This window comes from Somniosus microcephalus, chromosome 9 (assembly GCF_052327205.1).
Source record: "Somniosus microcephalus isolate GS21.2 chromosome 9, FLI_Smic_1.0, whole genome shotgun sequence".
NCBI lineage: Eukaryota > Metazoa > Chordata > Chondrichthyes > Squaliformes > Somniosidae > Somniosus > Somniosus microcephalus.
In genome coordinates, this window is record NC_140995.1 from 174,096,456 (window position 1) to 174,123,503 (window position 27,048).

The 27,048-nt window shown below is 47.2% G+C and overlaps 1 protein-coding gene across 5 annotated transcripts in view; it reads left to right on the top strand.

Moving 5' to 3' along the window:
* The window catches only part of ahi1 (Abelson helper integration site 1), a 328,929-nt gene extending 313,768 nt beyond the window's left edge, over window positions 1–15,161 (top strand). For 3 of the 5 annotated variants that reach the window (XM_085997547.1, XM_085997548.1, XM_085997551.1), the window contains one exon: window positions 13,481–15,161. In XM_085997547.1, coding sequence (XP_085853673.1) covers window positions 13,481–13,667 — 187 coding nt within the window. In that variant the 3' untranslated portion in view covers window positions 13,668–15,161. Of the gene's footprint in view, window positions 1–10,974; window positions 12,166–12,561; window positions 12,637–13,480 lie in introns of those variants that run through there. The other 2 variants (XR_015079575.1, XM_085997549.1) reach the window with 2 other exon arrangements.
* The last annotated feature ends 11,887 nt before the right edge of the window (window positions 15,162–27,048 follow it).

Genomic DNA, 27,048 nt, shown 5'->3' on the forward strand with positions numbered 1-27,048 from the left:
CTGCCCAAAATCTACCTGGAGTTAAAATTGGGGCCCATGACTGTGATACAAAAATGTTTACTTTTACCTCCCACAGCAGATCTCACAGATTTATTGTTGTCCCTCTTTTAGATCTTCCAAGCCACATGCCACTCTTTGATCATTTTTGGTGGTACCTGCACTAACTAAGGGCCTTGACCTTTTACCTTCATTTCTTTAATTCATAAAAGAGCCAGGTGTTTGCTGATCTCCCAAGAGCAGTCAATTATCTCCTCCCTTTCTGCAGGGACAGTTCTGGTTCAGCTGGGTGCCTTGCCTGATGGCTTGGAGGTTGTGGAGTTGCCTTCTGGGAGATTATTGGTGGGAATCGTGTCCATACTGGAGCATATTGAGTGCACCAATCATTCTGCCATCAAGATTTTTAAATGAGTCAAGATTTTTTTAATGTCACTTTTTTCACCTGCAGTAATCAGCACTAGTTACAAAACAATGCTAACTGAATCACATCACTTGAAACTGAAGTTATTAAAGTTTTTCACTTTCCACTGGCCGTGATAAAGCTACCTTGTATACGTGTAAAAAGATTAAGTAAAGCAGTCAGTAATTATATAGTACCACTGATGATGTCCTGATGTTGTGCAACTGTTTGTTTTATTTAAACTTTATGCACAATGCTGCATTAGTTAAACAGGCAAGGGGGAAAATTGGGTTGGTTAACGCCTCCAGGGGGCGCTAACGACTTACCGCCCAAGCGCGGCGATTTTAGCGCCTCCCACGAATTGACCTGGCACTTTGCCATGGTGCTAAACACTACCGCCACGATGTCCTGCGCCCGGAGATCGTGACATCATCCAAGCGTGCAACACTCTGGTAGCGCCCCGTTCCGGAAATTGATTCTCGCCCCCTGCCTTAGCGCCTGCCGCAAGGAACGACAGGTAGAGGGGGATGTTTTGCAGTCGGCAAGGAGCTGGGGGAGCGCTATTTAAAGGTGTACGCTTCCTGCTTTTTCCTGTCGGCAAAATATTTGGCATACGCAGGTTGAGAGAGGGAGAGAGACGTCTGGAGACATTTAACACTGTCCTACAAGGAGTTTTGTTCCTGAGCAACACTTTTCAGGTTCCTGTTTCTCTGAGCTTCATATTTACCACATTTACAAGATTAAATGGGGGCTGTACTAATTCAGGGTGTCGTCCTCCAGCTTCACCTTCAGAGGCAGCAGAGAGAGAGTGGAAAACATGGCCAGAGGGAGGAGGGCCAACGGGCCTCTGCACAGGAGACCTTACTCTCCCAGGGTATTCCGGGATCAATTCTCCTACATTCATTTGTCTGAGGAGCAGTGTTTCAGAAGGCTGCACTTCAGCAAGGAGGTGGTCACTGAGCTCTGCCACCTCCTGCAACCAGATCTGCAGCCTCATCTCAGGACCAGGACGTCTCTGTCGGTGGCAGTGAAGGTGACGGTGGCTCTGAATTTCTATGCCAGCTGCTCCTTCCAGGCTTCAACTGGGGACATAGTGAATATCTCCCAGTTCGCTGTCCATTACTGCATCCGGGAGGTCACAAATGCTCTGTACAAAAGGCGAAGGGAGTACATCTCTTTCCCCATGACCCAGGACAAACAGCGTGAATGCGCATGTGGCTTTGCTAGGATAGCGGGCTACCCCATGGTTCAGGGCACCATTGACTGCATGCATGTGGCATTGCGGGCACCTCATGAAAATGCAGAAGTTTTCCGCAACCGCAGAGGCTTCCACTCTCTCAGGGTCCAGTTGGTTTGCGACCACAGACAGCGCATCCTCGTCGTCAATGCCCGCTATCCTGGCAGCAGCCTCGATGCTTTCATCCTGCGCCAGACTGGTGGCCCAGACCTCTTCTAACCACCGCGTCAACCTCGCGGCTGGCTCTTCGGGGACAAGGGTTATCCACTCTGCACCTGGCTGATGACACCGCTCCGTAACCCCAACACTCCTGCTGAGCTCGCATACAATGAGAGCCATAGCGCCACCAGGAACCTCACTGAGCACATGATCGGCGTCTTGAAGCAACTGTTCCGGTGTCTTGTCCACTCTGGAGGAGACCTGCAGTACTCGTCCGAGCAAGTATTGGTTTTCATTGTTGTATGCTGCATGCTTCACAATCTCGCAATTCTGAGGACCCAGCCATTGCCACCAGGGATTGGTGCACCACCTCACGAGGAGGAAGAGGGAGAGGAGGAGGAGGGTGAAGAGGAGGAGGAGCAGCAACAACGTGGGAGGGAGGCGCTCAATGTTGCTTCTGCAAGGGCCGTCCATGAACGCCTGATAAGATGCTGCTTCTGATGAATGACAGAGAAGATGGCTTTTGGGATGGAAAAGCACATCATCACAACCATCCTGCAGCCCCTATTGCCGGGCAAAGTTCCAATGAGTCAAATGAAGTTCCAATAAAAAAAATTATTTATCTGACAAACTGTGTCTTATTTATTCAGCGCAACCAATAACAAACAAACACAATTCATTAACTAACAAAACTGGTTCTTACCACATTGAGAAAAGCGTAACCAGAGTGAACAATATATTAACATGCACATCAAACTTTGGCACAAACATTCCCCCCATTTATTGGAGAATTTTTAGTTATTCACCCTTCGAGGTTGATCTCCATCCCCTGCGCACTCCCCCCCGCCGCCCCTTCCCACCCTACTACTCCTGCGTAATATGGCCCCAGTGGCTGCAGCAAGGCTGGCGGAAGGCTGCTGAATGTCGGATCCAGAGATTGCAGTTGGCCTTGAAGGATGCCCTCGTCCAGCTCTGGGCCCGGAGGGCCCGACTGCAGACTGCACCAACTCTGCATGGGCGACCGCAACAAGAACAACAATAACTTTTATTTATATAGTGTGGCGGAGCCACTAAAGGACTCAGATCGTTTGTATATAATTCCCTTTAACAACATGTTAGCTACAGCCTGAGTCTGTATCTTTATTTATACTGTTTACTTGTACAGAGCGTGATTACTTTAACAGCGCGGGTAAACGCGATGACGTCACGCCGTACATCACGTGATCCCCCACAGGTGGGAAGAACGTCATGACATCAACCACGGGACCAGCCAGCAGTCCTCGTGGAGCCTCCGAACTGAATAGACCTACACTCGATGTTCTCCTGCAGTTACTTGTTTAAACCTGTTAGTTTCCATTAAACTTCATTTTGTTAAGTGCCTGAGTGGACCTCAGTCTTTGGATAGGAACTAGACATTCCTACATTGCTGACCCTGACTTTTGCAAACGGTTTTCGCAGAAGATAATCGGCATGGAAACGAACGCCGTTACCTTAAAGCTACCGCAGTTCTGGGAGCAACAACCAGCCGCATGGTTCATCTAGGCTGAAGCCCAGTTCGCCATCAGGAACATAGTTGCGGATCAAACCCGTTATTATTACGTGGTCTCCGCCCTCGACAGCGCCACAGCCTTGCGGATCGTCAGCCTACTCGGTAGTCCGCCTACTGATCGCAAGTATGACACCTTAAAGGCACGGTTGCTGCAGGTTTTCGGGCTCACTAAGTCGGAGCGCGCCGACCGGCTGCTCGCTATGCCCGGCCTCGGGGACTCCAAGCCGTCCGAGCTCATGAGCCAGATGCTCACGCTCCTCGGGTCCGAGCTGGAATGCTTCCTCTTCAGGGAGCTATTCCTCAGCCTACTCCCGGAGCAAATTCAGGCTGCCCTAGCCAGGTCCGAAGTCACAGACTGCGCTGAGCTTGTTGCCGAAGCAGACAAGATCTTCGCGGTGACTCAACAGCACTGCCCGGCCACGAGACGCCCATCCCCCACAGACGCTGCTCCAGCTCCTCAATCAGCGGGGTTGTGCTTTTACTATGCCCGTTTTGGCGCGAAAGCAAGATGCTGCCGCCCTCCCTGCAGTTTTTCGCACAAAAAAATATATCTACAGCCACCACGGCGAAGGAGGACCGAGTCTAACGAGCACCCCGTGGCTGCGATGGCCATCGGAGATTCAGGGAAGCACCTTTTCATCACCGACTCTCTATCTGGTCGACGTTTCCTTTGCGACACCGGGGCGCAGTGTAGCATCCTACCTGCGTCAAATCTCGATATACTAGCTGGGGGCCACAGCCCTGCCCTCGCGGCGGTTAATGGCGCGGACCTTCAGAAGGCGGCGGGTCCAGGTGTGTTTCGGCGGCCAGCGTTTCCACTGGGAATTCATCACGACCAAAGTCATGCAGGCCATCCTTGGGGCGGATTTTTTGTGCGCCAACGGCTTCCTGGTCGATGTCAGGCACCGCCGGTTGACCAATGCGGCCACGTTCCACTCCATCCCGTGCCACCGCAGTAACGCCGTGCCGCGCACTGTCTTCTGTGCGTTCCCACCTCCAGACGACTTCACTCGGCTCCTCGGAGAGTTCCCCGATCTGACCAGGCCCACTTTCTCCTCCTCGGCTACAAAACATGGTGTGGAACATCACATCACCACCACCGGTCCCCCGGTTTACGCATGGGCCCGACGACTCGAACCCGGCAAGCTCCCGGCTGCGAAAGCAGAGTTCGACACGATGGAGCGGCTGGGGATTATTCGCCTGTCGAATAGTCCCTGGTCTTCGCCTCTCCACATTGTTCCAAAACCCAGCGGCGGATTGCGGCCATGCGGCGACTACCGACGCCTGAATGACGCCACTACTCCTGATCGGTACCCGATCCCGCATGTCCAAGATTTCTCGGCCCATTTGGTGGGAAATACCTTTTTTTCAAAAGTCGACCTCGTCCGTGCTTACCATCAGGTCCCCGTGCGCCCGCAAGATGTCCCGAAAACCGCAGTCATCACCCCATTCGGCCTGTTCGAATTTCTGCGGCTGCCGTTTGGCTTGAAGAACGCTGCACAGGCTTTCCAGCGCTTGATGGACTCCGTGCTTCGGGACCTAAAATTCCTCTTCGTCTACCTCGACGACATCCTCATCGCCAGCCCTAGCAAAGAAGAGCACTTCTGCCATTTGCGCACCCTCTTCACACGCCTCAGTCAACACGGCTTGATTATCAACCCGGCCAAGTGCCAGTTCGGCCTGCAGCGGATTGATTTCTTGGGCCACCGCATTACATCAGACGGCGCAATCCCCTTACAGACGAAGGTCGAGGCGGTTACATCTTTCCCGCGCCCGCAGACCGTCAAGGCCCTACAGGAGTTTCTTGGAATGGTCAATTTTTATCACCGGTTCGTCCCTAAGGCGGCTCTGCTTATGCGGCCCTTGTACGAGGCCTTCAAGGCCAAGTCCGGTAAGGATCCAATCAGCTGGACGGCCGAGATGCACCGGGCGTTCGTCGACACCAAAGGCGCCTTGGCCAATGCAACCATGCTGGCGCACCCACTTCCAGGTGCCACCATTGCCCTTACCACCGACGCGTCGGACTACGCAATCGGCGCAGTGCAGGAACAGTGGGTGAATGGGACGTGACAACCGCTGGCGTTTTTCAGCCATCAATTATGGCGAAACAAAAGAAAGTACAGCACTTTCGACCGGGAGCTGCTGGCCCTTTTTCTAGCCATCCGCCATTTCTGGTTCTTACTAGAGGGACGTCCGTTCACGGCTTATGTGGACCAGAAGCCACTAACGTACGCTATGGCCAAGACCGCCGAACCATGGTCAGCTCGGCAACAACGTCACCTGACGTTCATTTCAGAATTCACCACGGACATTCAGCATGTGTCCGGCAAAGACAACCTGGTGGCGGATTGCCTCTCCCGCGCGACTGTGCACGCAGTCCAGCTCGGAATCGACTATGCCCTCATGGCTACAGATCAAGCCTCGGACCCAGAGGTCCAAGCATACAGGACCAGCCCCTCTAGCTTCCAAGCGGCTGACGTCAAATTCCATGCCGCAGGCACCACGCTACTTTGCGACGTCTCCATGGGAGTTCCCCGCCCTATCGTTCCTGGCGCCGGAAAGTGTTCGACACCATACACGGATGGTCACACCCTGGCATGAGGGCCTCACAAAGGCTGATGTCGTCAAAATTCGTCTGGAAGGGTATGCACCTGGATGTCCGCGACTGGGCCAACACCTGCGTGGTCTGCCAAAAGGCCAAGGTACAGCATCATGTAAAAGCTCCATTGGCCACCTTCGCTGTTCCGGAGCGCAGATTCGACCACGTGAATGTGGACCTCGTGGGACCACTTCCACCTTCTCAAGGTTTTACACACCTCCTCACAATGGTAGACCGCACCACTAGATGGCCAGAGGCAGATCCTTTGGTTTCCACCACTTTGGCAGACGTGGCCAGAGCTTTCATCTCCTCTTGGGTTGCTCGTTTCGGGGTACCGGCGGACATCTCTTCCGATCGTGGACCGCAGTTTTCCTCTGAGCTCTGGAACGCTGTGGCTCAGGGGCTCGGCACCAAACTACATCGAACGGCCTGTGCAAGCGATTCCACAGGTCGCTCAAAGCCGCTCTGCGGGCCAGTCTTCAAGGCGCGGGATGGGTGGACAGACTTCCCTGGGTCCTTTTGGGTCTTCGTACGGCGCCCAAAGAAGATTTACAATCGTCCTCGGTGGAACTCGTATATGGCCAGCCACTACGAGTACCAGGGGATTTCCTCCCGTCTCCAACAGAGCCATGGTCCGCATCCCAGCAACTCGTCGGCCACCAGGAAGCGGCCAGACGTTTCGCTCCAGTGCCTACGTCACATCATGGCTTACAGAGCTCCCACGTCCCAACTGAGCTGAAAAGCGCCGAGTATGTGTTTATCCGCCACAACGCTCACCGGGACCCGCTCAAACCTCCTTACACTGGTCCCTTCCGCGTCATAGGGCCGGGAGACAAAACCTTTTCGGTCGATATCGGAGGCAAACCGGACCACATATCGGTTGACCGGCTGAAGCCGGCACACTTAGACCTGGACCGCCCAGTCGAAATTGCTCAACCGCCAAAACGGGGCCGACCCACCATAACCGCCCGCCAGCTCGACCACCGTTCATCAGCTTCCACTCCAGGGTTACAGAAGTCGCTCGGACAGGCTTGTCAGGCCTCCTCGCCGTCTCACTTTTGCTGTTAAAGACAATTCTGGGGGGGCGCATGTGGCGGAGCCACTAAAGGACTCAGATCGTTTGTATATAATTCCCTTTAACAACATGTTAGCTACAGCCTGAGTCTGTATCTTTATTTATACTGTTTACTTGTACAGAGCGTGATTACTTTAACAGCGCGGGTAAACGCGATGACGTCACGCCGTACATCACGTGATCCCCCACTGGCGGGAAGAACGTGATGACGTCATGACGTCAACCACGGGACCAGCCAGCAGTCCTCGTGGAGCCTCCGAACTGAATAGACCTACACTCGATGTTCTTCTGCAGTTACTTGTTTAAACCTGTTAGTTTCCATTAAACTTCGTTTTGTTAAGCGCCTGAGTGGACCTCAGTCTTTGGATAGGAACTAGACATTCCTACAATAGCACCTTTAACGTAGTAAAACTTCCCAAGGCGCTGCACAGGAGTATTTTAAGACAAAAAATTTGATACTGATCCACATATGGACAAATTAGGGCAGGTGACCAAAAGCTTGGTCAAAGAGGTAGGTTTTAAGGACCGTCTTAAAGGAGGAACGAGGTAGCGAGGCGGACAGGTTTAGGCAGGGAATTCCAAAGCTTAGGGCCTTGGCAACAAAAGGCACGGCCACCAAAGGTTGAGTGATTATAATCAGGGATGTTCAAGAGGGCAGAATTGGAGGAGTGTAGATATCTCGGAGGGTTGTGGGGCTGAAGGAGATTAGAGATAGGAAGGGGCAAGGCCATGGAGGGATTTGAAAACAAGGATGAGAATTTTGAAATCGAGGCGCTGCTTAATCGGGAGCCAATGTAGGTCAGCGAGCACAGGGGTGATGGGCGAACGGGACTTGGTATGAGTTAGGACAGGGGCAGCGGAGTTTTGGATGACCTCAAGTTTACGTAGGGTGGAATGTGGGAGGCCAGCCAGAAGTGCGTTGGAATAGTCAAGTCTAGAGGTAACAAAGGCATGGATGAGGGTTTCAGCAGTGGATAAGCTGAGGCAAGGGTGGAGACGGGCGATGTTACAGAGGTGGAAGTAGGCGGTCTTTGTTATGCTGCGGATATGTGGTCGGAAACTCATTTCGGGGTCAAATATAACACCAGGGTTGTGAACAGTGTGGTTCAGCCTCAGACAGATGTTAGGGAGAGGGATGGAGTCAGTGACAAGGGAACGGAGTTTGTGGCAGGGACCAAAAACAATGGCTTCGGTCTTCCCAATATTTAATTCGAGAAATTTTTTGCTCATCCAGAACTGTATGTCGGCCAAGCAGTCTGACAATTTAGACACCGTGGAGGGGTCGAGAGAAGAGGTAGAGCTGGGTGTCGTCAGTGTATATTTGGAAACTGATGCTGTGTTTTTGGATGATGTCGCCAAGGGGCAACATGGAGATGAGAAATAGGAGGGGGCCAGGATAGATCCTTGGGGGTCACCAGAGGTAACGATGCGGGAGTGGGAAGAGAAGCCGTTGCAGGTGATTCTCTGGTTACGATTAGATAGATAAGAATGGAACCAGGCGAGTGCAGTCCCACCCAGCTGGACGACGGTGGAGAGGCGTTGGAGAAGGATGGAGTGGTCAACCATGTCAAAGGCTGCAGACAAGTCAAGAAGGACGAGGAGGGATAGTTTACCTTTGTCACAGTCACAAAGGATGTCATTTGTGACTGATGAGATCCGTTTCGGTACTGTGCCAAGGGCGGAAACCTGATTGGAGGGATTCAAACATGGAATTGCGGGAAAGATGGGCACGGATTTGGGAGGCGATAACATGTTCAAGGACTTTGGAGAGGAAAGGGAGGTTGGAGATGGGGCGGTAGTTTGCAAGGACGGAGGGATCAAGGTTTGTTTTTTTGAGGAGAGGGGTGATGATGGCAGATTTGAGGGAGAGGGGGACAGTACCTGAGGAGAGAGAACTGTTAACAATATCAGCTAGCATGGGAGCCAGAAAAGGAAGTTGGGTAGTCAGCAATTTGGTGGGAATAGGGTCGAGGGAGCAGAAGGTGGGTCTCATAGACAAGATGAGAGCAGAGAGGTCATGAGGGGAGATCGGAGAGAAACTGAGCAGTCTGGGCTGGCTGTGTTACAGGCTGTGGCAAGTGCAATGGCGGAGTGGCAGTGGTGGGAGCAGGAATGCTGTCATCCTGAGAGAGGACAGCACCTTCCTGCTCGACCGACACACTGCAACTCCCCCGGGGCAGTACCTCAGCATCCGGAGCAATCTACTCGAGCACAGATTGCTGGCCTGCTGCGGCACCGTGAGATCCCCGATGGACAGTGGGCGATGCAGCGATGATGGCAGCTGTCAGCGTTTGCATGACATCAATCTGAGACTGCATGAGAGCAGTCTGACATTGGATGGCACCAGCCAATGACTCAATTGCAGCACTAAGCCGTTGCGTTGCTTCAACCTGTGCTGCAGTAGATCCTGCCACCTGACCCATTACACGCGGCATGGGCTCTGGGTCCCCACGGTTCCCTGTAATTCAATCATCCTCTGCAATGAGGCAAGGATGGGTTCAAGGGTTTGCGCACAGATGACAGCTGTGCTGGCAGCAGACTCCTCCACGCTCCTAGCCAGTGCATCCATGCTGTCGGGCACCCTTGCCATTGCACCCATGAGCTCCGTATGCATGCTCCCAGTCTGAGTATTCATAACCGCTATATCAAGGTCCTCATCCGAGTCCTGTGCAGCAGAACTCGTACGCGCACACACCCTCCGGGGAGATGGCCCCCGAACTTCTCTTCCCCCCCATGGCATTGCTGCAGGCCGCTGGCTCCCGGAGCTTCACCCAGATCAGATGCAACCCCCCTACACCCCTCCAGTGAACGCGTGGCCCCAGGGTCGGAAGTGGCGTAGGCGGTGAGGCTCCGGCTTCGTCTTCCTCCTCCTCTGCCGCATCGCTGCCACTGGGAGGCTGACAGGCTGGTCAGCTGCTGGTTCACTATCTGAAAGCAGGAAAGTACAAGAGTGGCTTTAACATCAGGGCAGGGAGGGCAGGAAGGGAGCAAGGATAGGAGACAGTATAGTTAGATTGAAAGTGTAAGAGGCTGGTGTTGTGAGGGGGAAGTGATCTGAGAGAGGAGAGAAAACTGATGAACATACCATTGCTACCCCCAAGGGGGTCGACCTCTCCAACGGCCACAGCGCCAACTACATGACTGGCAATGAGTCTGTGGACTCTCTCCTCCAATTGTATGATTGGGTGCAGCTCCGACTGTCGTCCTTCCATCTGATGTTGCTCCCTCTGATTATGTGAAAGCTTGACCTGCAAGATAAAGGACCGTGTGTGAGTGAGTGTGCAGCCATGTGTTTGGCAGATGTGCCTACCATAATTGAATAGCCGTTAATGTGTGCACGGTGTGGGATGTGCATGTGACTTTTATGAGATGGGCATAGTTGTTGGGCATTTGGGTATTTACACTGTCTGTGCACAGAGTGAGGTTGAGATGGTGGGATGTGGAGGTTTTTCAAGCAGGTACTCACCCTGACCACGGGAGTGAGGTCGATGAACTTCTTACGGCACTGTGTATGCGTCCTTTGGACCAGGCTCCTTGATGAAACGTGCTGGGCAACCTTCCTCCACACCCTTGTAAACTCACGGGGCAATGGCCTCCTGCCAGTGTCTGGAAACAGCACTGCCCGTCGCTGTTCCACACCGCCAACCAGAGCCACCAATGCCTAGTCGCTAAACCGTCGAGCTCTCTCCCTGGGCCTCTGAGTATCCATTATAAATCTTGGATGAAGATTTTTAACTGCTTGCAGGCCAATGTCAATGTTGCAATGAACAGAGTGTGGCTGTGCAGCAAGATGGACCCTCCCCTTTAAGAACTGGACGGCGCCGGTCTGTCTGAGTACAAGGTAATTGACATTGCCTGAGCTTCAGTAGCATTCTGAGGTAGCGCCTCGCTCCCCAACGTTAGCGCCCTAAGAGAGGTGTGTAGCGCTTGATTTAACGCTCCAATTTTTCCCCTGTAGTGCTGTAGCTGAACCATTGAAGAGCTGTTTTGTGTGAGTTTCCTTTTTATGACGTCATTCATATCCAAAAGGTTACGGGAAGTGCTTTGTTCAGGTAAAATCTGCTGACTCTAATCCAAGTCTCACACCAAGCATACTTGTTATGAATCAGTGACTAACTGTGCAACACAAAAGTCTGTTGGCAGAAATGGAAATTAAGCCTTAGAATGCACTATTGATGACACCCCCCCCGGCCAATTGATCTATTGTTTTTATAGTAAAAATTAGCACTAAAATTCAATTATCTTTGCAAATTCTTTGTATACATGCTTTTTACACTTACGGACCTAATAGGAATAGTGCACACCAATTACAACATATTTCAGTCTTGCATTAATTTTGATATCTGTTAAAATGGTATGTAGAACCAATACAGGAAACTCTCGATTTACCGGCACCTAAATAACCGGAAATCTCTGTTAACCGGCAAAATTCAGGAGTAGGTTCAGGTAAGTTTTACTTCATATTAGTGGCAGTTCCTGGATCTGTGGCTGTGTAACTGGGGTTCCTGCACTTGTTGCTAAGCAACAGGGATGCTTGGTCTGTGGCCGGAGTTCCTGCACATGTTGCTAAGCAACAGGGAAGCCTGGATTTGTTGCTGTGTACGGAGCTCTCCTACCTTTTAACTGTACCTCTCTGTAATCCGGACTTTTTGATAAACCGGCACCACGCAGGTCCCATCGGTGCCGGATAATAAAGAGTTTCCTGCAACAAGTCTGTAGATTAGAAATATTGTATAATTGATCCATAAAGTAATAAATCATACAGAAGGTGAGCTTTGATGGATGGTTAGAATTTAATAATGGGATTTTAATTCTTTGGACACGACTGCTGTCAATGAACCGGAAGTCATTGCGCATGCGCAGTCTGTTTTTTTGTTTGTTTGCTTTGGGACTCATGGAGTCTGGGGAAAAAATGCCGAGAACACGGAGCAGTCCTGGGGAAAAAATGTCGGGAACACGGAGCAGTCCTGCGGAAAAATGCCGGGAACACTGAGCGATCGTGGGGGGAAAAATGCCGGGAACATGGAGCGGGCCTGGGGAAAAAGTGCCGGGAACACTGAGCGGACCTGGGGGAAAAAATGCTGGGAACACTGAGCGGGACTGGGGGGGAAAATGCCGGGAACACGGAGCAGGCTTGGGGAAAAAATGCCGGGAATACGGAGCAGGGCTGCGGGTGGGGGGGGGGGGGGGAATGCCGGGAACACGGAGTGGGCCTGAGGTAAAAATGCCGGGAATACGGAGCGGGCCTTCGGGTCTCACGAGCTCTGTGGGGGAAAAAAGCAGAAACGTCATCGATATCAGCTTCCAGATTAATTCGCAGAACGGTTCTGCGCAGCTTCCGGTCATTGACATCAGTTTTCGGTTTGTTGGCAGCAGTCACTCCGTAATTGTTATCATATGATATATTACTTCATTAGAGTTTGATACTTGGCTGTGTGATTAGAATACTTTTTATTACATTTGTAGAAGATACAGTTCAAACAAGGGACTGAGTTGATTTTCCTGTTATGGGATCTTTTTAATTCAGTCCAGTTTTAACTAACAGAGCCTGTCTACAAGAATAAGAACTCCAACCCTACTTTAGTTTAATGTACAGTATGAAAACAAAAAACTGTCTAAGGTCAGTGTTATTTCAGTTGATTTACACAGTCTGTATTGAATGTCATCTACCAGATCTGTACTATATTTCATTAATTCACTTTATGAAGACATTAATTCAACACCTTATGATGTGTTGAGTCGTAAGACAAATAATTCACTATTACAAGATAATTTTGCTGTAATATTTATGTATTTAATTAACTAAAAGAAAAGAGAACAATTAGCTCTGCTAGTGTCCTTCACTTTTTTTCATTTATATTTTACCTTCCAATTTTTCCCTCTTACCCTCATCTCCTTAAGGTTATAACTTATGCTGGGGTATGATTGCACAGCTAGTGGCAGCCCTTCAATACTTTGACCAAGTGACCATTTTTAGACAGTATATATCCATAGATGATGGGATATCACTGTTAAACCTGACCCTCTCTTCTACCCACAACATCCACCATGCACTTTTCAGCAGGGATCAGTGGACAGCAGTTAAGCATTGGGAGCCCTGACTGACATTTTCTCTTTCCACCTCTTTAGCTCAGAGACACGGAGGCCAGTATAGCCCCCTCAGTGCTGCCCCAGTTCAAGATTAGCTAGACTAATACAGTTAGGGATAAACCAAGTATCTTTCTCATCTGTATCATTCAATAGCACACCACGAAGAATACTTTCCCACTAAGCCATGAGGAGAGTTGCCATTTACTGTGTTTAAATGATAGACAACTGTGATGTACCTGAATCATGGGTGTTGCTTTTTACTGAAACACATTTGTGAAATACTGTAATATTACGCAAGCCAGATAGAGCCCTACAACCTAAATCTACAAACAAAACCTCAAGCTTTAGTAAATAATACTTTCCTACTTTTCCAGAGCATCGCAGAAAAAGAAGAAAGCAGCAGCGAAGCCAACGAACGTGACAACTTCTGAATCCAATTTAATGGTGACTGGAGGTGAGCCTAAAATTGATGCAAGGACCACAAAAAAGAAAAAAAAGAAGAAAGCTGTTAAAGACCACAGTACAAGTGGGAAAACTAATAGTGCTTTTGAGCTGGACTAGAACAGTTCCTTCACAAATCTGTAGGATCAATGAAACTCTCTGGTTGTAAAAATAATAACGTGGAAGGAAGCAATGGATCTGTCTATTACTTTTACAGAGTAAGTTGCAATAACTTTTTACAGCACAGAAAGTGTTGACTGGTTTACAAATACAGCACTAGCTTAATAGAGGTGTTCTTTAAACAGTACAAAAAAGTAAATATTTTCTTCTAATCATAAGATTATGAAGAAAAATTTGAGCAACTCTGTACCAAAAAAAATTAAGTTTATTATGGGGAGGGTTGATTATTTTAATTGAAGCACCTTCCAAACCCGCGACCTCTACCACTTAGAAGGACAAGGGCAGCAGACGCATGGGAACATCACCACCTACAAGTTCCCCTCCAAGCCACACACCATCCTGACTTGGACCTGTATCGCCGTTCCTTCACTGTCGCTGGGCCAAAATCCTGGAACTCCCTTCCTAACAGCACTGTGGGTGTACCTACACCATATGGACTGCAGCGGTTCAAGAAGGCGGCTCACCACCATCTTCTCAAGGGCAATTAGGGATGGGCACTAAATGCAGGCCTAGCCAGCGACGCCCACATCCCATCAATGAATTTTTAAAAAATTGAAGGAAAGCAAGTTTACTGTGTATTGTGCTTGCATCAGCTGCAGTAAAGTTACTAACTGGGAACTAACTACAGTATGTATTATATTTAACTACTTTGTTACCAGAATAAGATTAATGTCTGTCATATAAGTATTATATTTAAATAAGCCTTTGTTACCAGAATATGATTAATGTCTCTTATTTTCATGTTTTTATTAATGTTTTTGTTTGAGGTTAAATTAATTTCTGTTTGTTTCTATTGTTTGGTCTTCTTTGTATTTATATTTATATTCTAGTTCATTGCAATTCAGTAAACTCAATGGTTATGGTATAATTTATCTAAACAATCTTTAAACCAATCAGAATAGAACAAAGAGGGGAGAATAGGTACATCCATAATGGCAAATTTCAATTCTGTCAAGTTTATCTTCAGCCCTCATTCTTCTAAAATAACTTTATATAGGATAAAGCCAATTTGTATTATTTCAATGAAAATGGCAACTTCAGTTTCTGTTTAGCCAAACCGATGTACATTTGGGAAAAAAATCAATTATTTAAAATTCGTGCAACCTACTTAAACTTTCATTTATGAAAAAGTACATTTTACTTTTCAGAAGCTTGTGATACATACTAGCAAGTAAAGATTTGCACCGATTACATTCATTTTCAGAGTTATAATTTTTTACTATGTGTAACTATTAGAAAAACACTACCATTTTAGCCTTAATCATCAGCTAAAGAATGTTGTCACATGTTACACTGTCAGTTTTTTTTTGAAACCCTGACAATATTTTGGGCCATTAATTGTTTTATACTTGTAATTTTTGAGAATGTGTTTTTCTGATTACTCTTTACAGTAGGAAATGAACATGATTTAAGCAATAAATATTTTATTATGAATCTGATCCTTTATTATTATTTTGCTTTATGTCCAGTGGAAATCTAAAGTTGTTCTGCTTTTCTTAATTAAGACACCAAAACTGTGGGAAAAATTTTCTAGTGTTGCCAATGGAGATCACTCATTTTCTTTATGCATCAGTAACAAAGCAGAATAAAATTAAGTGTAATTTTATTATTTTTGTTATAATGTTAACCAACAACAACTTGCATTTATTTAGCAAACTTAACGTAGAAAAACGTCCCAAGGTGCTTCATAGAGGTATAATCAAAAAAGTGGACGCTGAGCCAAAGAAGGAGTTATCGGGAGAGGTGACCAAAAGCTCTCGGGTGTGTAATTGGGCTCGGTAGCACCCACTGTTTGGGCACTACAGGTGCCGTTCGGGGACTAAAATGACGTCCGATGGTCGCGCACAAATCTCTGCCGCGAATCGCGCCGGACACCATCTTCAGAGGGCGTTAGCGTACGTGCAGCTAACGTCCGCCAGAAGTATACAGAGCAGGCAGATCATGACGTCCACGCTGAATTGATGCCAACGATGCCATTTTGAAACTCAACGCTCCAGCCGACGCTCTCTCTTAACCTCGCACAGCTGGACACGCGTTAAACAGCAGGAAGGACCCCCCACCAGCGCTATTTAAAGGGATCATCAACTACTTACAGGTTAGTTGCTGGTTGATTTCTCCTGGCTGTTGCTACGGTTCTACAAGTGTTTGGTGCTTTCCAGAGTTCTTTCAAGTTGCAAAAGTCTACAGGGAGTGGTGTGGCAGGTGCTGAAGGACTTTTTGCTGGCTTCAAGGCTTCTGCACAAATCAGTTGCTCCCAGACATGGGTGCACTAGTAGACATTCCCCTTGGAATACAGCATTACTGGGAGAATGAACAGAGCCACGCAGAGCAAAACAAGCTGCTAGAAGAAGGAGGAGAAGGGCTCTCAGCAGGAGGCCATATCCGCCCAGGCTGTTCAGGGAGTAAATCTACCTGACCCTCAGCGAGAAACAATGTGTGAGATGTCTGCACTTCAGTAAGGACGTCCTCACTGAAATCTGCCACCTGCTGCCACCACAACTGCAACCTCAGATCAGGGCAAGGATCGCATTGCCAGTGGCTGTGAAGGTGGCCGTGGCAATGATCTCTTATATACTGGGCACCTTCCAGGCTGCTGCTGGAGATAATTGCAATATCTTGCAGTTTGCCGTCCACTGTTGTGTAAGTGTGGTCACCGAGGCTCTCATTTAAAGAGAGCTAACTAACTTTCATTCTCTCTTGCCAGAGACAAGCAGGCGGAGCGAGTGCCTGGATTTGTTGGGATTACATGCTTTCCCATGGTGCAGGGTGCCATTGACTGCACGCACATCACTTTGCGGGTGCCGCATGTCAACTCTGCCATATACCGGAACCAAAAGGGATTTCACCCCCTCAACGTCCGGCTGGTGTGCGACCATAGACAGCGAATCATACAGGTCAATGCCCGGTATCCTGGCAGCAGTCATGATGCCTTTAATCTATGGCAATCTGTTGTGCCAGCTGCATTTGAGCCACCAGGAGAAACTAAAGGGTGGATACTGGGCGACAAAGGCTATCCGCTGATGACATGGCTCATGACTCTGGTGCGCGACCCACACACGTGCGCAACTTGCATACAATGATAGCCATGCTGCCACATGAAACGTTGAGCAGATCATTGGCGTTCTGAAACAACGCTTCCGCTGCCTGGACAGCTCTGGAGGAGCCCTGCAGTACTCGGCAGAGCGGGTGTCAAGATTTGTGGTGGTCTACTGCATGCTGCACAACCTCGCCATCATGAGGGGACAGCCCTTGCTACCAGCTATACGGTGAGCAGTTGAGGAGCATGAGGAGGAGGAAGAGGAAGGGAGATGTAGCTCCTTTCTGCCCTGGCTGTCCGTGAAGAACTAAATTGAGTGCGATACCAGTAACAGCAACCCCAATTTCCCATTCACCAACAGTCCCACACTTTACCTTCCCTCTGTCACTGACCATCACAGCATCCACTTGGCCACAATGCAAAAATAAAAGCCATCACAAAATAAACATTCTAAATCAAATTTATAAATGAAATCATGCCATATTGCATACAATTGTAAACTAATCACCCTTCTGCATTCCCTTAGTGTCTATCTTCCATGTGCCTTTGCCGGTCCTTGTGCTCTTCTGCTCTTGTGCAGTGCTACCCCAGTGGCTGCAGCATGGCTGGTGGAAGGCTGCTGACTTTCAGTGGAGGACACTGCAGGTAGCCTTGGAGGTTGACCTCGAGCAGCTCTGGTCTTGAAATCCTGGCTGCGGACTGCACCATCTCGGCATGGGTGGCAGCAGTCTGGGCTGGCTGGCTGACGGGCAACAGCAAGTGCGCTGGTGGAGTGGCTTGGGTAGGAGGACAAATGCTGCCATCTTGAGAGAGGACAGTAGGTTCATGCTCCATGGAGCCACTGCCATTCCCCCGGGGTGGCACCTCAGCAATCCTAGTAATCTGTTGGAGGACAGATTGCTGTGACACCCTACAAGCCCCTTCGTAGCAAGAGGGTTCGAGTACAGGAACAAGGATGTCTTGCTACAGTTGTACAGGGCCTTGGTGAGACCACACCTTGAGTATTGTGTGCAGTTTTGGTCACCTTACCTGAGGAAGGACGTTCTTGCCATGGAGGGAGTGCAGCGAAGATTCACCAGGCTGATACCTGGGATGGCAGGAATGACGTACGAGGAGAGATTGTGTCAATTGGGCTTATACTCACTGGAGTTTAGAAGATTGAGAGGGGATCTCATCGAAACCTATAAAATTCTGTCAGGCCTGGACAGACTAGATGCAGAAAGGATGTTTCTGATGGCCGGGGAGTCCAGAACCAGGGGTCATAGTCTAAGGATAAGGGGTAAGCCATTTAGGACTGAAATGAGGAGGAATTTCTTCACCCAGAGAGTGGTGAACCTGTGGAATTCTCTGCCAGAGGGCGGTGGAGGCCAGTTCATTAAATATATTCAAGAAAGAGTTGGATATGTTTCTTGAGGCTAAAGGGATCAAGGGATATGGGGAAAAGGCAGGGACAGGGTACTGAATTTGGATGATCAGCCATGATCACATTGAATGGCGGAGCAGGCTCGAATGGCCTACTCCTGCTATCTTCTATGTTTCTATGAACACTGTAATCCACAGCAGCAGTCTGAGCTTACATGGCAGCAAGCTGACCTTGCATGACAGCAGTCTGAGCTTCCACTGCAGCACTCAGACGGTGGGTGGCTGCTGCTTGTGCTGTAATGGAAGTTGTGACATCGACCATCAGACGCTGCATCATGGTGGGTCCATAAGTGTGCTAACAGAGTTGGCCACCACTTCCATGCTGGAAAGGATGGGCTCCAAGCTCTGCGCAAAGCCCTGTGCCAAGTTGGTGCTGGACTCCTCCATGCTCCTTGACATTGAACTGAGGTTTTCTGGCAGGCTTCCCAATGCACCAAACATTTTTGTCACGCACACCCATCAGCGTTCCTCTGTAGGCTGCTCCATCAAAGTCCTCATCTGAATCCTCTGCAGCAGAACTCCTGTGCGACCTCACCCTACGGTGAGCTGGTACCTGTGCTATCCTTTCCCCCTGCCCTGGCTGCAGTGCACTCGTGCCCGGTGTCTCACCTCATGCAGATCCCACCTCTAAGCTATTCTCTAAGATACGTGCAGTGTCAGTATCTGAGCTGCTGGCTACGAGTGTGAAATCAAGTGATGATGCTGTGTCTTCATCATCACTCTTCTACATGGTGTTCCTCCACTGCCTGGCCAGATTGCACCTCTTGGGTATCTGAAAGGAAAAAGGCTCAAAGGTAAGGTTGTGGTGAGGGGAGTGGAGGAAAGTATGAGGTGCATGCTTATGCCATCAGCAGCTTGTAAATCAGAAGAGATTGTGAGATGTGAGAAGGAGGATTAGTTATAAGGATACCATCATCTTCGATGGTTTCAGTCCTGCCGCTGGCCATGGCTTCAGCAATGGCTGTTCCAATAATGGCCAGCACCGTCTCCTCCATGGGGGTTAGGACATGCAGACAGACCTGTCCCCCTCTGGTTATGCGCCACCTTGTCCTGCAAGAAAGTGGGAAGAGCATCACTGAGTGTGGTGCAATCTGTTTGGGTGATGTAGCTGGCAGTGTGTGCAAGCTATGAGATGTGGATGTGAGGCATGCAGCAGTGCTAATCTTGTCATCTAAATTCCTTGGTTGTTTTACAGTCTCTGCCTCAAATACAGTGTATTTTATTTTGTAATATTTGGCAGGTACCACTCTAATCATTTGGGGGGGGAGGGGCGGGAATGTTGCATATCATTGCAGGCAATTTGCTTTTTGCCTGATTGTTCACTGCTAAATGACTACTAGTGAAAGAGTATTAAACAAATGTGACTTAAGAATAGTGCAATGTGACTGACAGATTATTACAAAGTTTTCTTTTGGCATAGTTTTATTGGGTGATATCACGTGTGTAAAGAATGGTTCATGGTGATATGTTAAAAGCTGCATTCAAATAATTTGTTACAGGACAGTTAGTTGTTGCATCATTGTCTTGATCAGAGCCTTATCCTCTATATATCTTTGGTAAACTATTATCTAGAATTGTCTGGAGAAACTCTGTAGGGCAGTGTCTTGCAGTGTTGCTGAAATTGTTTAAAAGATGGAGAAATTAATATGGGTGGATCACACCCAAGTTGGGAGTGATTAGGAGAACACAAGAAGGCATGACAGCTGAAAGTCCTTGCTGACAAGTGGCCTAAAACGGCAGACCAGTCGTAATTGTTTCCTGGTTAATTGAATGTCAGGATCACTTAGAGTGAACAATGGTCCAATATAAGCATGCACAGGCAGCAATGAAAAATGGCTGGGCTGTTGGCCTTTCTGCGGAGACTGGAGATGCAGAGTTACTAATGAGGTACTACATTCATTACTTCCTTCTGCTCTAATTCCTCAGGTGAATGGAGTATACGTTGTCCAAAGCAGGAACGAGAAAAGGCACAAGCACTTGTTTAATAAATACAAGGCTATATATTTAGAAAGAATCTGAAATATATGCTTGCAGTTTTTCCCCCTTTTCAGGCACTGTCACTATGATTGTACTAGTTCTACAGGGTTTAGGTTTTAAATCCGATGCAAGTTCCATTCTTTGTAATTTGCTTGATAAACAGTCACTCTAAAGTTTATCATAAAAAATGTTGGTTATAAAAATGAGTGAGTAATTTAATAATTTAAAATTATGTTTGTTTACTGTTAGCCTTTTTGTTGTTCAACAATAAATGGTCCATGTATTAAATCAATCTGTAGCTTCAGGACCAAAATAGAAAATAATACTAAGAAATGATTATGAATTTTAAGGGTAACAATATTCAGCTGCTACATATCTGCTAAGGTATGTATTTTGATGTTGTTTGTGTCTATGAATTTTGTATATATTTAAAGACAAAAATTGGATGCAGTTAATCTACCTTACTACGTTGTTTAATGCCACACACACACCACGTCAATCTTTACTTCCATCAACAAAATAACCACTAATATTTTGATGCTAAGCCTCAGAATATTTCATTTAACTTTTGTTTAATATATTTCCTGCTGAATTGTTTTCAAAACCGTGCACAGAAAATCAAACTAGGTAGTGCTAGTAGTCCAGTTGAACTTTATTACAAGGATCCATGCTTCAGTGCTAAAAAGAAGAGACTGCTAATTTGAAAATATATTGAGTATCAATCGTACTGACCTTTAGAAGCAAGAGCAAGTTGATCTTTCCCTCCAGTGGATCTCTCTGGCCTTAGTGAATCCATGGTAGAATTTAGAGATTTTAAAAAGGCGTAAGGAAATAAATATAATCACTAGTTCATTACTATCCATTTTAATAAAGTGCACACTGAGTCTTGATTTCCAAGATTGAATCACTACTGCAGCCACCTTAAAGAATACGGCTTTAACTTGATCCTAGTGTTTAACTGCAGTGCAGCAACAATTGATTGTGATGCAAGATGTTTAAACTATGAACTGCACAGATGTGAATGTTTGCTTTTGTTATTTAATGGTGTCTGTATCATGACATCATTTACAAGGATGAGCTCATACACATTTTGGAATCGCTTGCTAACTTCCTAACGGATACACTCCAACTTAACTTGAACTTGGCTTTTTTATTTTGTCTGCAAGTACTACAGAGTGCCTTGCACAGACCATTTTTCAGAGGGGAGAATAATATGCCCCCTGGAGATTCTGAAGTGGAGCCTTGCACTGCAACAGGCAGACAACATGCTTGGCACATGTCAGCAGTCATCCAAAGACTCTCCGTCTGGCATTGTGTAATGAAAATAATGGACTGCTCTTTCCTTAATCACAATGGAACAGCAAACCATGAAAATTAAACAGCTTGCATTGGGAGCACTACAATGTTATATAGCATTCCAGTGCAGTGAATGGCATTATATGTCATTACAATACCAATGAATTCACTACTACTGACCCTATCTAAAACTGAAAATTAACAGTGCATTTTAATTGGAAATGGACACAGGTTAGTGGGGAAAGTGTTGTTATTTTCCTTGAGAACAATGATTTAAATGCAGTATGCCATAGATGAGAGAGATCGTAAAGTGCATTGTTGCACAGTTGTTAACCACTTGGTGATTTTGATGTTCACAAATATAGAAATGGGGAAACTAAGCTCAAAGAATGTGACATGAAATACTTGGAGCCGAGCCATTTTCGCAACATCCTGCAATTAATTTTTATATGACAGGTCAGGCAAACTGAAACACCCAGTTTGGTTTGTTCTGAATATGTGGTTGCTACAATGCTGGCCAATAGAACATTTTTTTTTTCAACTTTTATATGGAGATGTGACAGAAGTCCAAAAGAAAATTTACAGTTAAAGTACAGTACTAGTTTGAAACTAGGTAGATAATGGTGTAATATGGGTTGAAAGTAATGCCATTATTTTTCTTTTGCCTGTCAAAAAACATTTACTGAGCTCAATTGCATGGTTATATATTGTACGTAGCACCAAACTGATGCACACTGTAAAAAGGAAGCACTATGTGCAAATTCTGTTTGCTTGGTAGATTACAGTTGTCATAGAATGGTGCATTCAGTCTGTTGGGACTGGGTCTAGGATGGAATATAAACAATGCACCTGTGTTTTAAACCCACACTGGTAAGTTATTTCCTTAGCAGATAGTAATTATGCTCGACCAGATGATTAGAATTTCTGGATGCAGATGTTCGAGGAATCACTGTAGTACTTTAACATTTTCAAATGCAAGCCCTGTTTCCGCTTCAACTCCCAAGGGGTCAGCCACACATTGAGGCACATTGCACTAAACCTAGATTGCTGAAGACTGTTCATAGTTCGGAACAGTCAACAATTCAGAAGTTATTTTTTGCAATGGTATATTTGACGGTTCCACTCCATTGTCTGAAGTGTGCAAGGCAAATAAGTGCATCAGTTTTTCATTTAAAGTTTAAAGCCTATTAACAAAATATGATTATTTCAACTTTTTGCAAAATGTTTCGTAGCTCAAAGGTGGCAGCTGTTTGCTTTATCAATCAATGCCTTTTAATGATCATCTTCCTGAACAAGTTCAGAGTTATGACAGGCATGCTAACTTTTATTTGTGCAAAGCCTGGCAAGAGGATTGTACCAGGAGTTGTTTGTTTCAAAGTGGTTCCCTTTTTTTTTAAGTTTGGTCATCATGGCTGTGGCAAGATGATCATTACATTTAGTAAGAAGCTGGTTAGGGAGAAGGTGTAAAGCCTTGTTACAATTAAGATTACTTAAAAAAAATAATTGTAGCGTGTTGATTAAAGTTTGTCATCTTTTGGAAGAGTATTTTCTCTAGCAATCTCACACTGATAAAACAGTTCAGTTGATGCATTGCAGTTCGAACATTCTTGAGTGAATCTTGTGACTTTTTTTCTCTCCCTTCTTCCCCTATGTTGTTGAGACCCTTCAAGGAACTCGTCTTGTAATTGTAAGGGCGCATTTAACATTGAAATGTCATGAAAATTCCAGTACTATTTTTTGCACAATTGACAACTTCTCTAGTAGCCCCTCCTATCATTCTTCTTAAGCAGTCCCCCGGAACCGAAGATGACTTGCTTCCACATTAAAAATGAGTTTGCAGGTGACTGATGAGTCCAAAGTGGGACCTACAGTCTCTGTCACAGGTGGGGCAGACAGTGGTTGAAGGGGCGGGTGGGTGGGGTGCTTGGGTTGACGTACGCTCCCTGCGCTTGGCTTCCGCTTGCTCCCGGCGAAGAGACGCGAGGTGTTCGGCGCCTTCCCGGATGCTTCTCCTCCACTTTGTGCGGTCTTGGGCCAGGAATTCCCAGGTGTCGGTGGGGATGTTACACTTTTTCAAGGAGGCTTTGAGGGTGTCCTTGAAGTGTTTCCGCTGCCCACCTTGGGGCTCTCTTGCCGTGCCGGAGCTCCGAGTAGAGCACTTGTTTCGGGAGTCCCATATCGGGCATGCGGACAATGTGACCCGTCCATCGGAGCTGATCGAGCGTGGTCAACGCTTCGATGCTGGGGATGTTGGCCTGAGCCAGAACACTGACGGTGTGCCTATCCTGCCAATGGATTTGCAGGATCTTGTGGAGCAGCGTTGGTGGTACCTCTCCAGTGCTTTGAGGTACCTGCTGTAGATGGTCCATGTCTCTGAGGCATACAGCAGGGCGGGTATCACTGCTGCTCTGTAGACCATGAGCTTAGTGCCAGGTTTGAGGTCCTGGTCTTCAAACACTCTCTTCCTCAGGCGACCGAAGGCTGCACTGGCACACTGAAGGCGATGTTGGACTTCATCGTCGACATCTGCCCTTGTTGACAGTAGGCTCCCGAGGTATTGAAAGTGGCCCACGTTGTCCAAGGCCTTGTCGTGGATTTTGATAATCGGGGGGCAGTACTGTGTGGCGGGGGCAGGTTGGTAGAGGACCTTACACTAAACATCCGTAAGAGAAAGGCCTATGCTCTCGTACGCTTCGGTGAAGGTGTTGACGATGGTTTGGAGTTCGACCTCCGAGTGAGCGCAGACGCAAGCGTCGTCTGCATACTGTAATTCGACGACAGGATGGGACGACTTTGGATCTGGACTGGAGGCGACGGAGGTTGAACAGTTTCCCATTTGTTCTGTAAATTAGCTCCACTCCAGTGGGGAGCTTACTGAGGGTGAGATGGAGTATTGCAGCAAGGAAGATTGAGAAGAGCGTTGGTGCGATGACACAGCCTTGCTTGACCCTGGTTCGTACATGAATTGGGTCTGTGGTGGAACCGTTGGTCAGGATCACGGCTTGCATGTCGTCGTGAAGCAGGCGGAGGATGGTGACAAACTTTTGAGGGCAGCCAAATTTGAGGAGGACACTCCAGAATCCCAGGAGCGAGGACGAGCCCAGCAGCGGGGTCAGGGCCCAGGGAAGGTGCAGCATGGACCAACCGCGAGATCGGGAGGACCACAATGCATCCTACGAAACTCAGGCAGAGAGGACCTGCGGGAATGTGTGTGTGCGTGTGTTCCTTGGTCCACGCATTACCATCACCGAATCCCCCACCATCAACATCCTGGGGGTCACCATTGACCAGAAACTTAACGGAACCAGCCACATAAATACTGTGGCCACAAGAGCAGGTCAGAGGCTGGGTATTCTACGGCGAGTGTCTCACCACCTGACTCCCCAAAGTCTTTCCACCATCTACAAGGCACAAGTCAGGAGTGTGATGGAATACTCTCCACTTGCCTGGATGAGTGCAGCTCTAACAACACTCAAGAAGCTCGACACCATCCAGGGCAAAGCAGCTCGCTTGATCGGCACCCTATCCACCACCTTAAACAGTCACTCCCTCCACCACCGGCGCACCGTGGATGCAGTGTATACCATCTACAAGATGCACTGCAGCAACTCGCCAATGGCCTCTTCGACAACATCTTCCAAACCCGCAACCTCTACCACCTGGAAGGACAAGGGCAGCAGGCGCATGGGACACCACCACCTCCAAGTTCCCCTCCAAGTTACACACCATCCTGACTTGGAAATATATCGCCGTTCCTTCATCGTTGCTGGGTCAAAATCCTGGAACTCCCTCCCTAACAGCACTGTGGGAGTACCTTCACCACACGGACTGCAGCAGTTAAGAAGGCGGCTCACCACCACCTTCTCGAGGGCAATTAGGAATAGGCAATAAATGCTGGCCTTGCCAGCGACACCCACATCCCAAGAACGAATAATTAATAAAAGCATCACAGGGCAGCTTGATCCTGTTCTCAATCCGAAATCCACGCACACAAATACAGACACCATTAATTTCTCTGGAGGCTCTCCTGGTCATCCACTGTAAGTGCGGCCAAAGATCTACAGAAACCCCAGAGACTCGGTGTAAATGTCATTCATGCCATTTCTCTGGGGTGTCCACAGATCTTCCACCGAAGTTACTGTGGATGATCGGAAGAAGACCCGTGGGAATTCTACCCCATATACACTTTCCAGTGGGGATCACTGAATTTCAGGAACAGGAATTGTGTATGTAATATGTGTGCTACTTTGAACCTATGGACAGGACTGCACTACTTGTTGGGCGTAGTGATACGCAGTACCACTCCTGGCCATAGGGGTATAAATAGTACTGTGGGTACTGATCCCCCTCAGTTCCCGCCTGTGGGCATGAAGTAAAGACCTATGTATAGTCCCTACCTCCAACCAGTAAAGACCTGTTTGAGTTATACGTTTAAGTCTTTGTGTTAATTGTTCAATACAATACACATACTTAACAGGAATCCTGGCAGGTTTTTCCTCTTTCCTCGGAGCACGGGTCAATTGTAGCGTACCACTGATCAGCTAATTCAGCATGGACTGCAAATCAAACCTGGCACCTTCTGGTCTGTATGGCTTAGTGCCACAACCGTTAACGTTTTACCCACTAGGCCACCAGGCTTTTCTAATGACAGATCTTTTTTTTAAAGAAATAAATGGACTAAGTGAGATGTTTGCATTACAATATCTGGATTCTGACATCTAGATAGTTAATCACACTGGAATGTACACATGTTTGAAAACATTTAATGAAATTTTAAAAAAGTATATTATTTTGATGAATATCTGCATATTTTGGACAAGTTCAATTTTTGAACTGCACCAGCATGTTTGTCTTGCATCAGAAATCTGCTGCAATATAAACTTTAATTTTTTTTAAAAATTAAAACTACAATAATACATTTGTAGCACCAAATATTATCCATGCCATTGCAATGGCCATCATGTTTTTACACCTGCTGTTAAAGGGTCTTGAAATGCTTTGCCATAATGGGCTGCCCCTTTTAAGATGATTCATTTTACCCACAATAATATGGATTAAAGGATCATTCCTTCTTAAGTACACCTCCCTGATATTAAATTGCAATTACAGTAGTTTGAAAGTAATCAGAAAGCTCAGTTCAGAAGTGGCACTTTAGAGCAGCAACTATTCCTATTTTATCTAATCACCAATCAGTATTTAAAAAGCTGCTCACTCTACCTTGTTACTTGTGCTACACGGACACTGATGACAATGCAGACAAGAAAATAAGAGACAGGGAGGAAAATACCAAGAGAAAATTGAACTAGAAACAGGCAGGACACAGGCCAAACTACACACAAAAAAAACCTCAATGTGCCAATAGCTGTTATGTCCTTCCAATTAGCAATGCTAAACATAATTTTTAAATGGCGGTTGTGAACATGGCAGCTCTTGTCATGTTTTCAAAATGAAAGTACTACCCAGCTACAGTGTGTACCACTTAAAAGGGTAAGTGAATGCATTGATATGGCTCTGGTTCTTTTATTTTAAAAACACTTGTGTTGAGTTTACCTGATGAGATGTGTGCCTCGTATTTAATTATACTGTAAG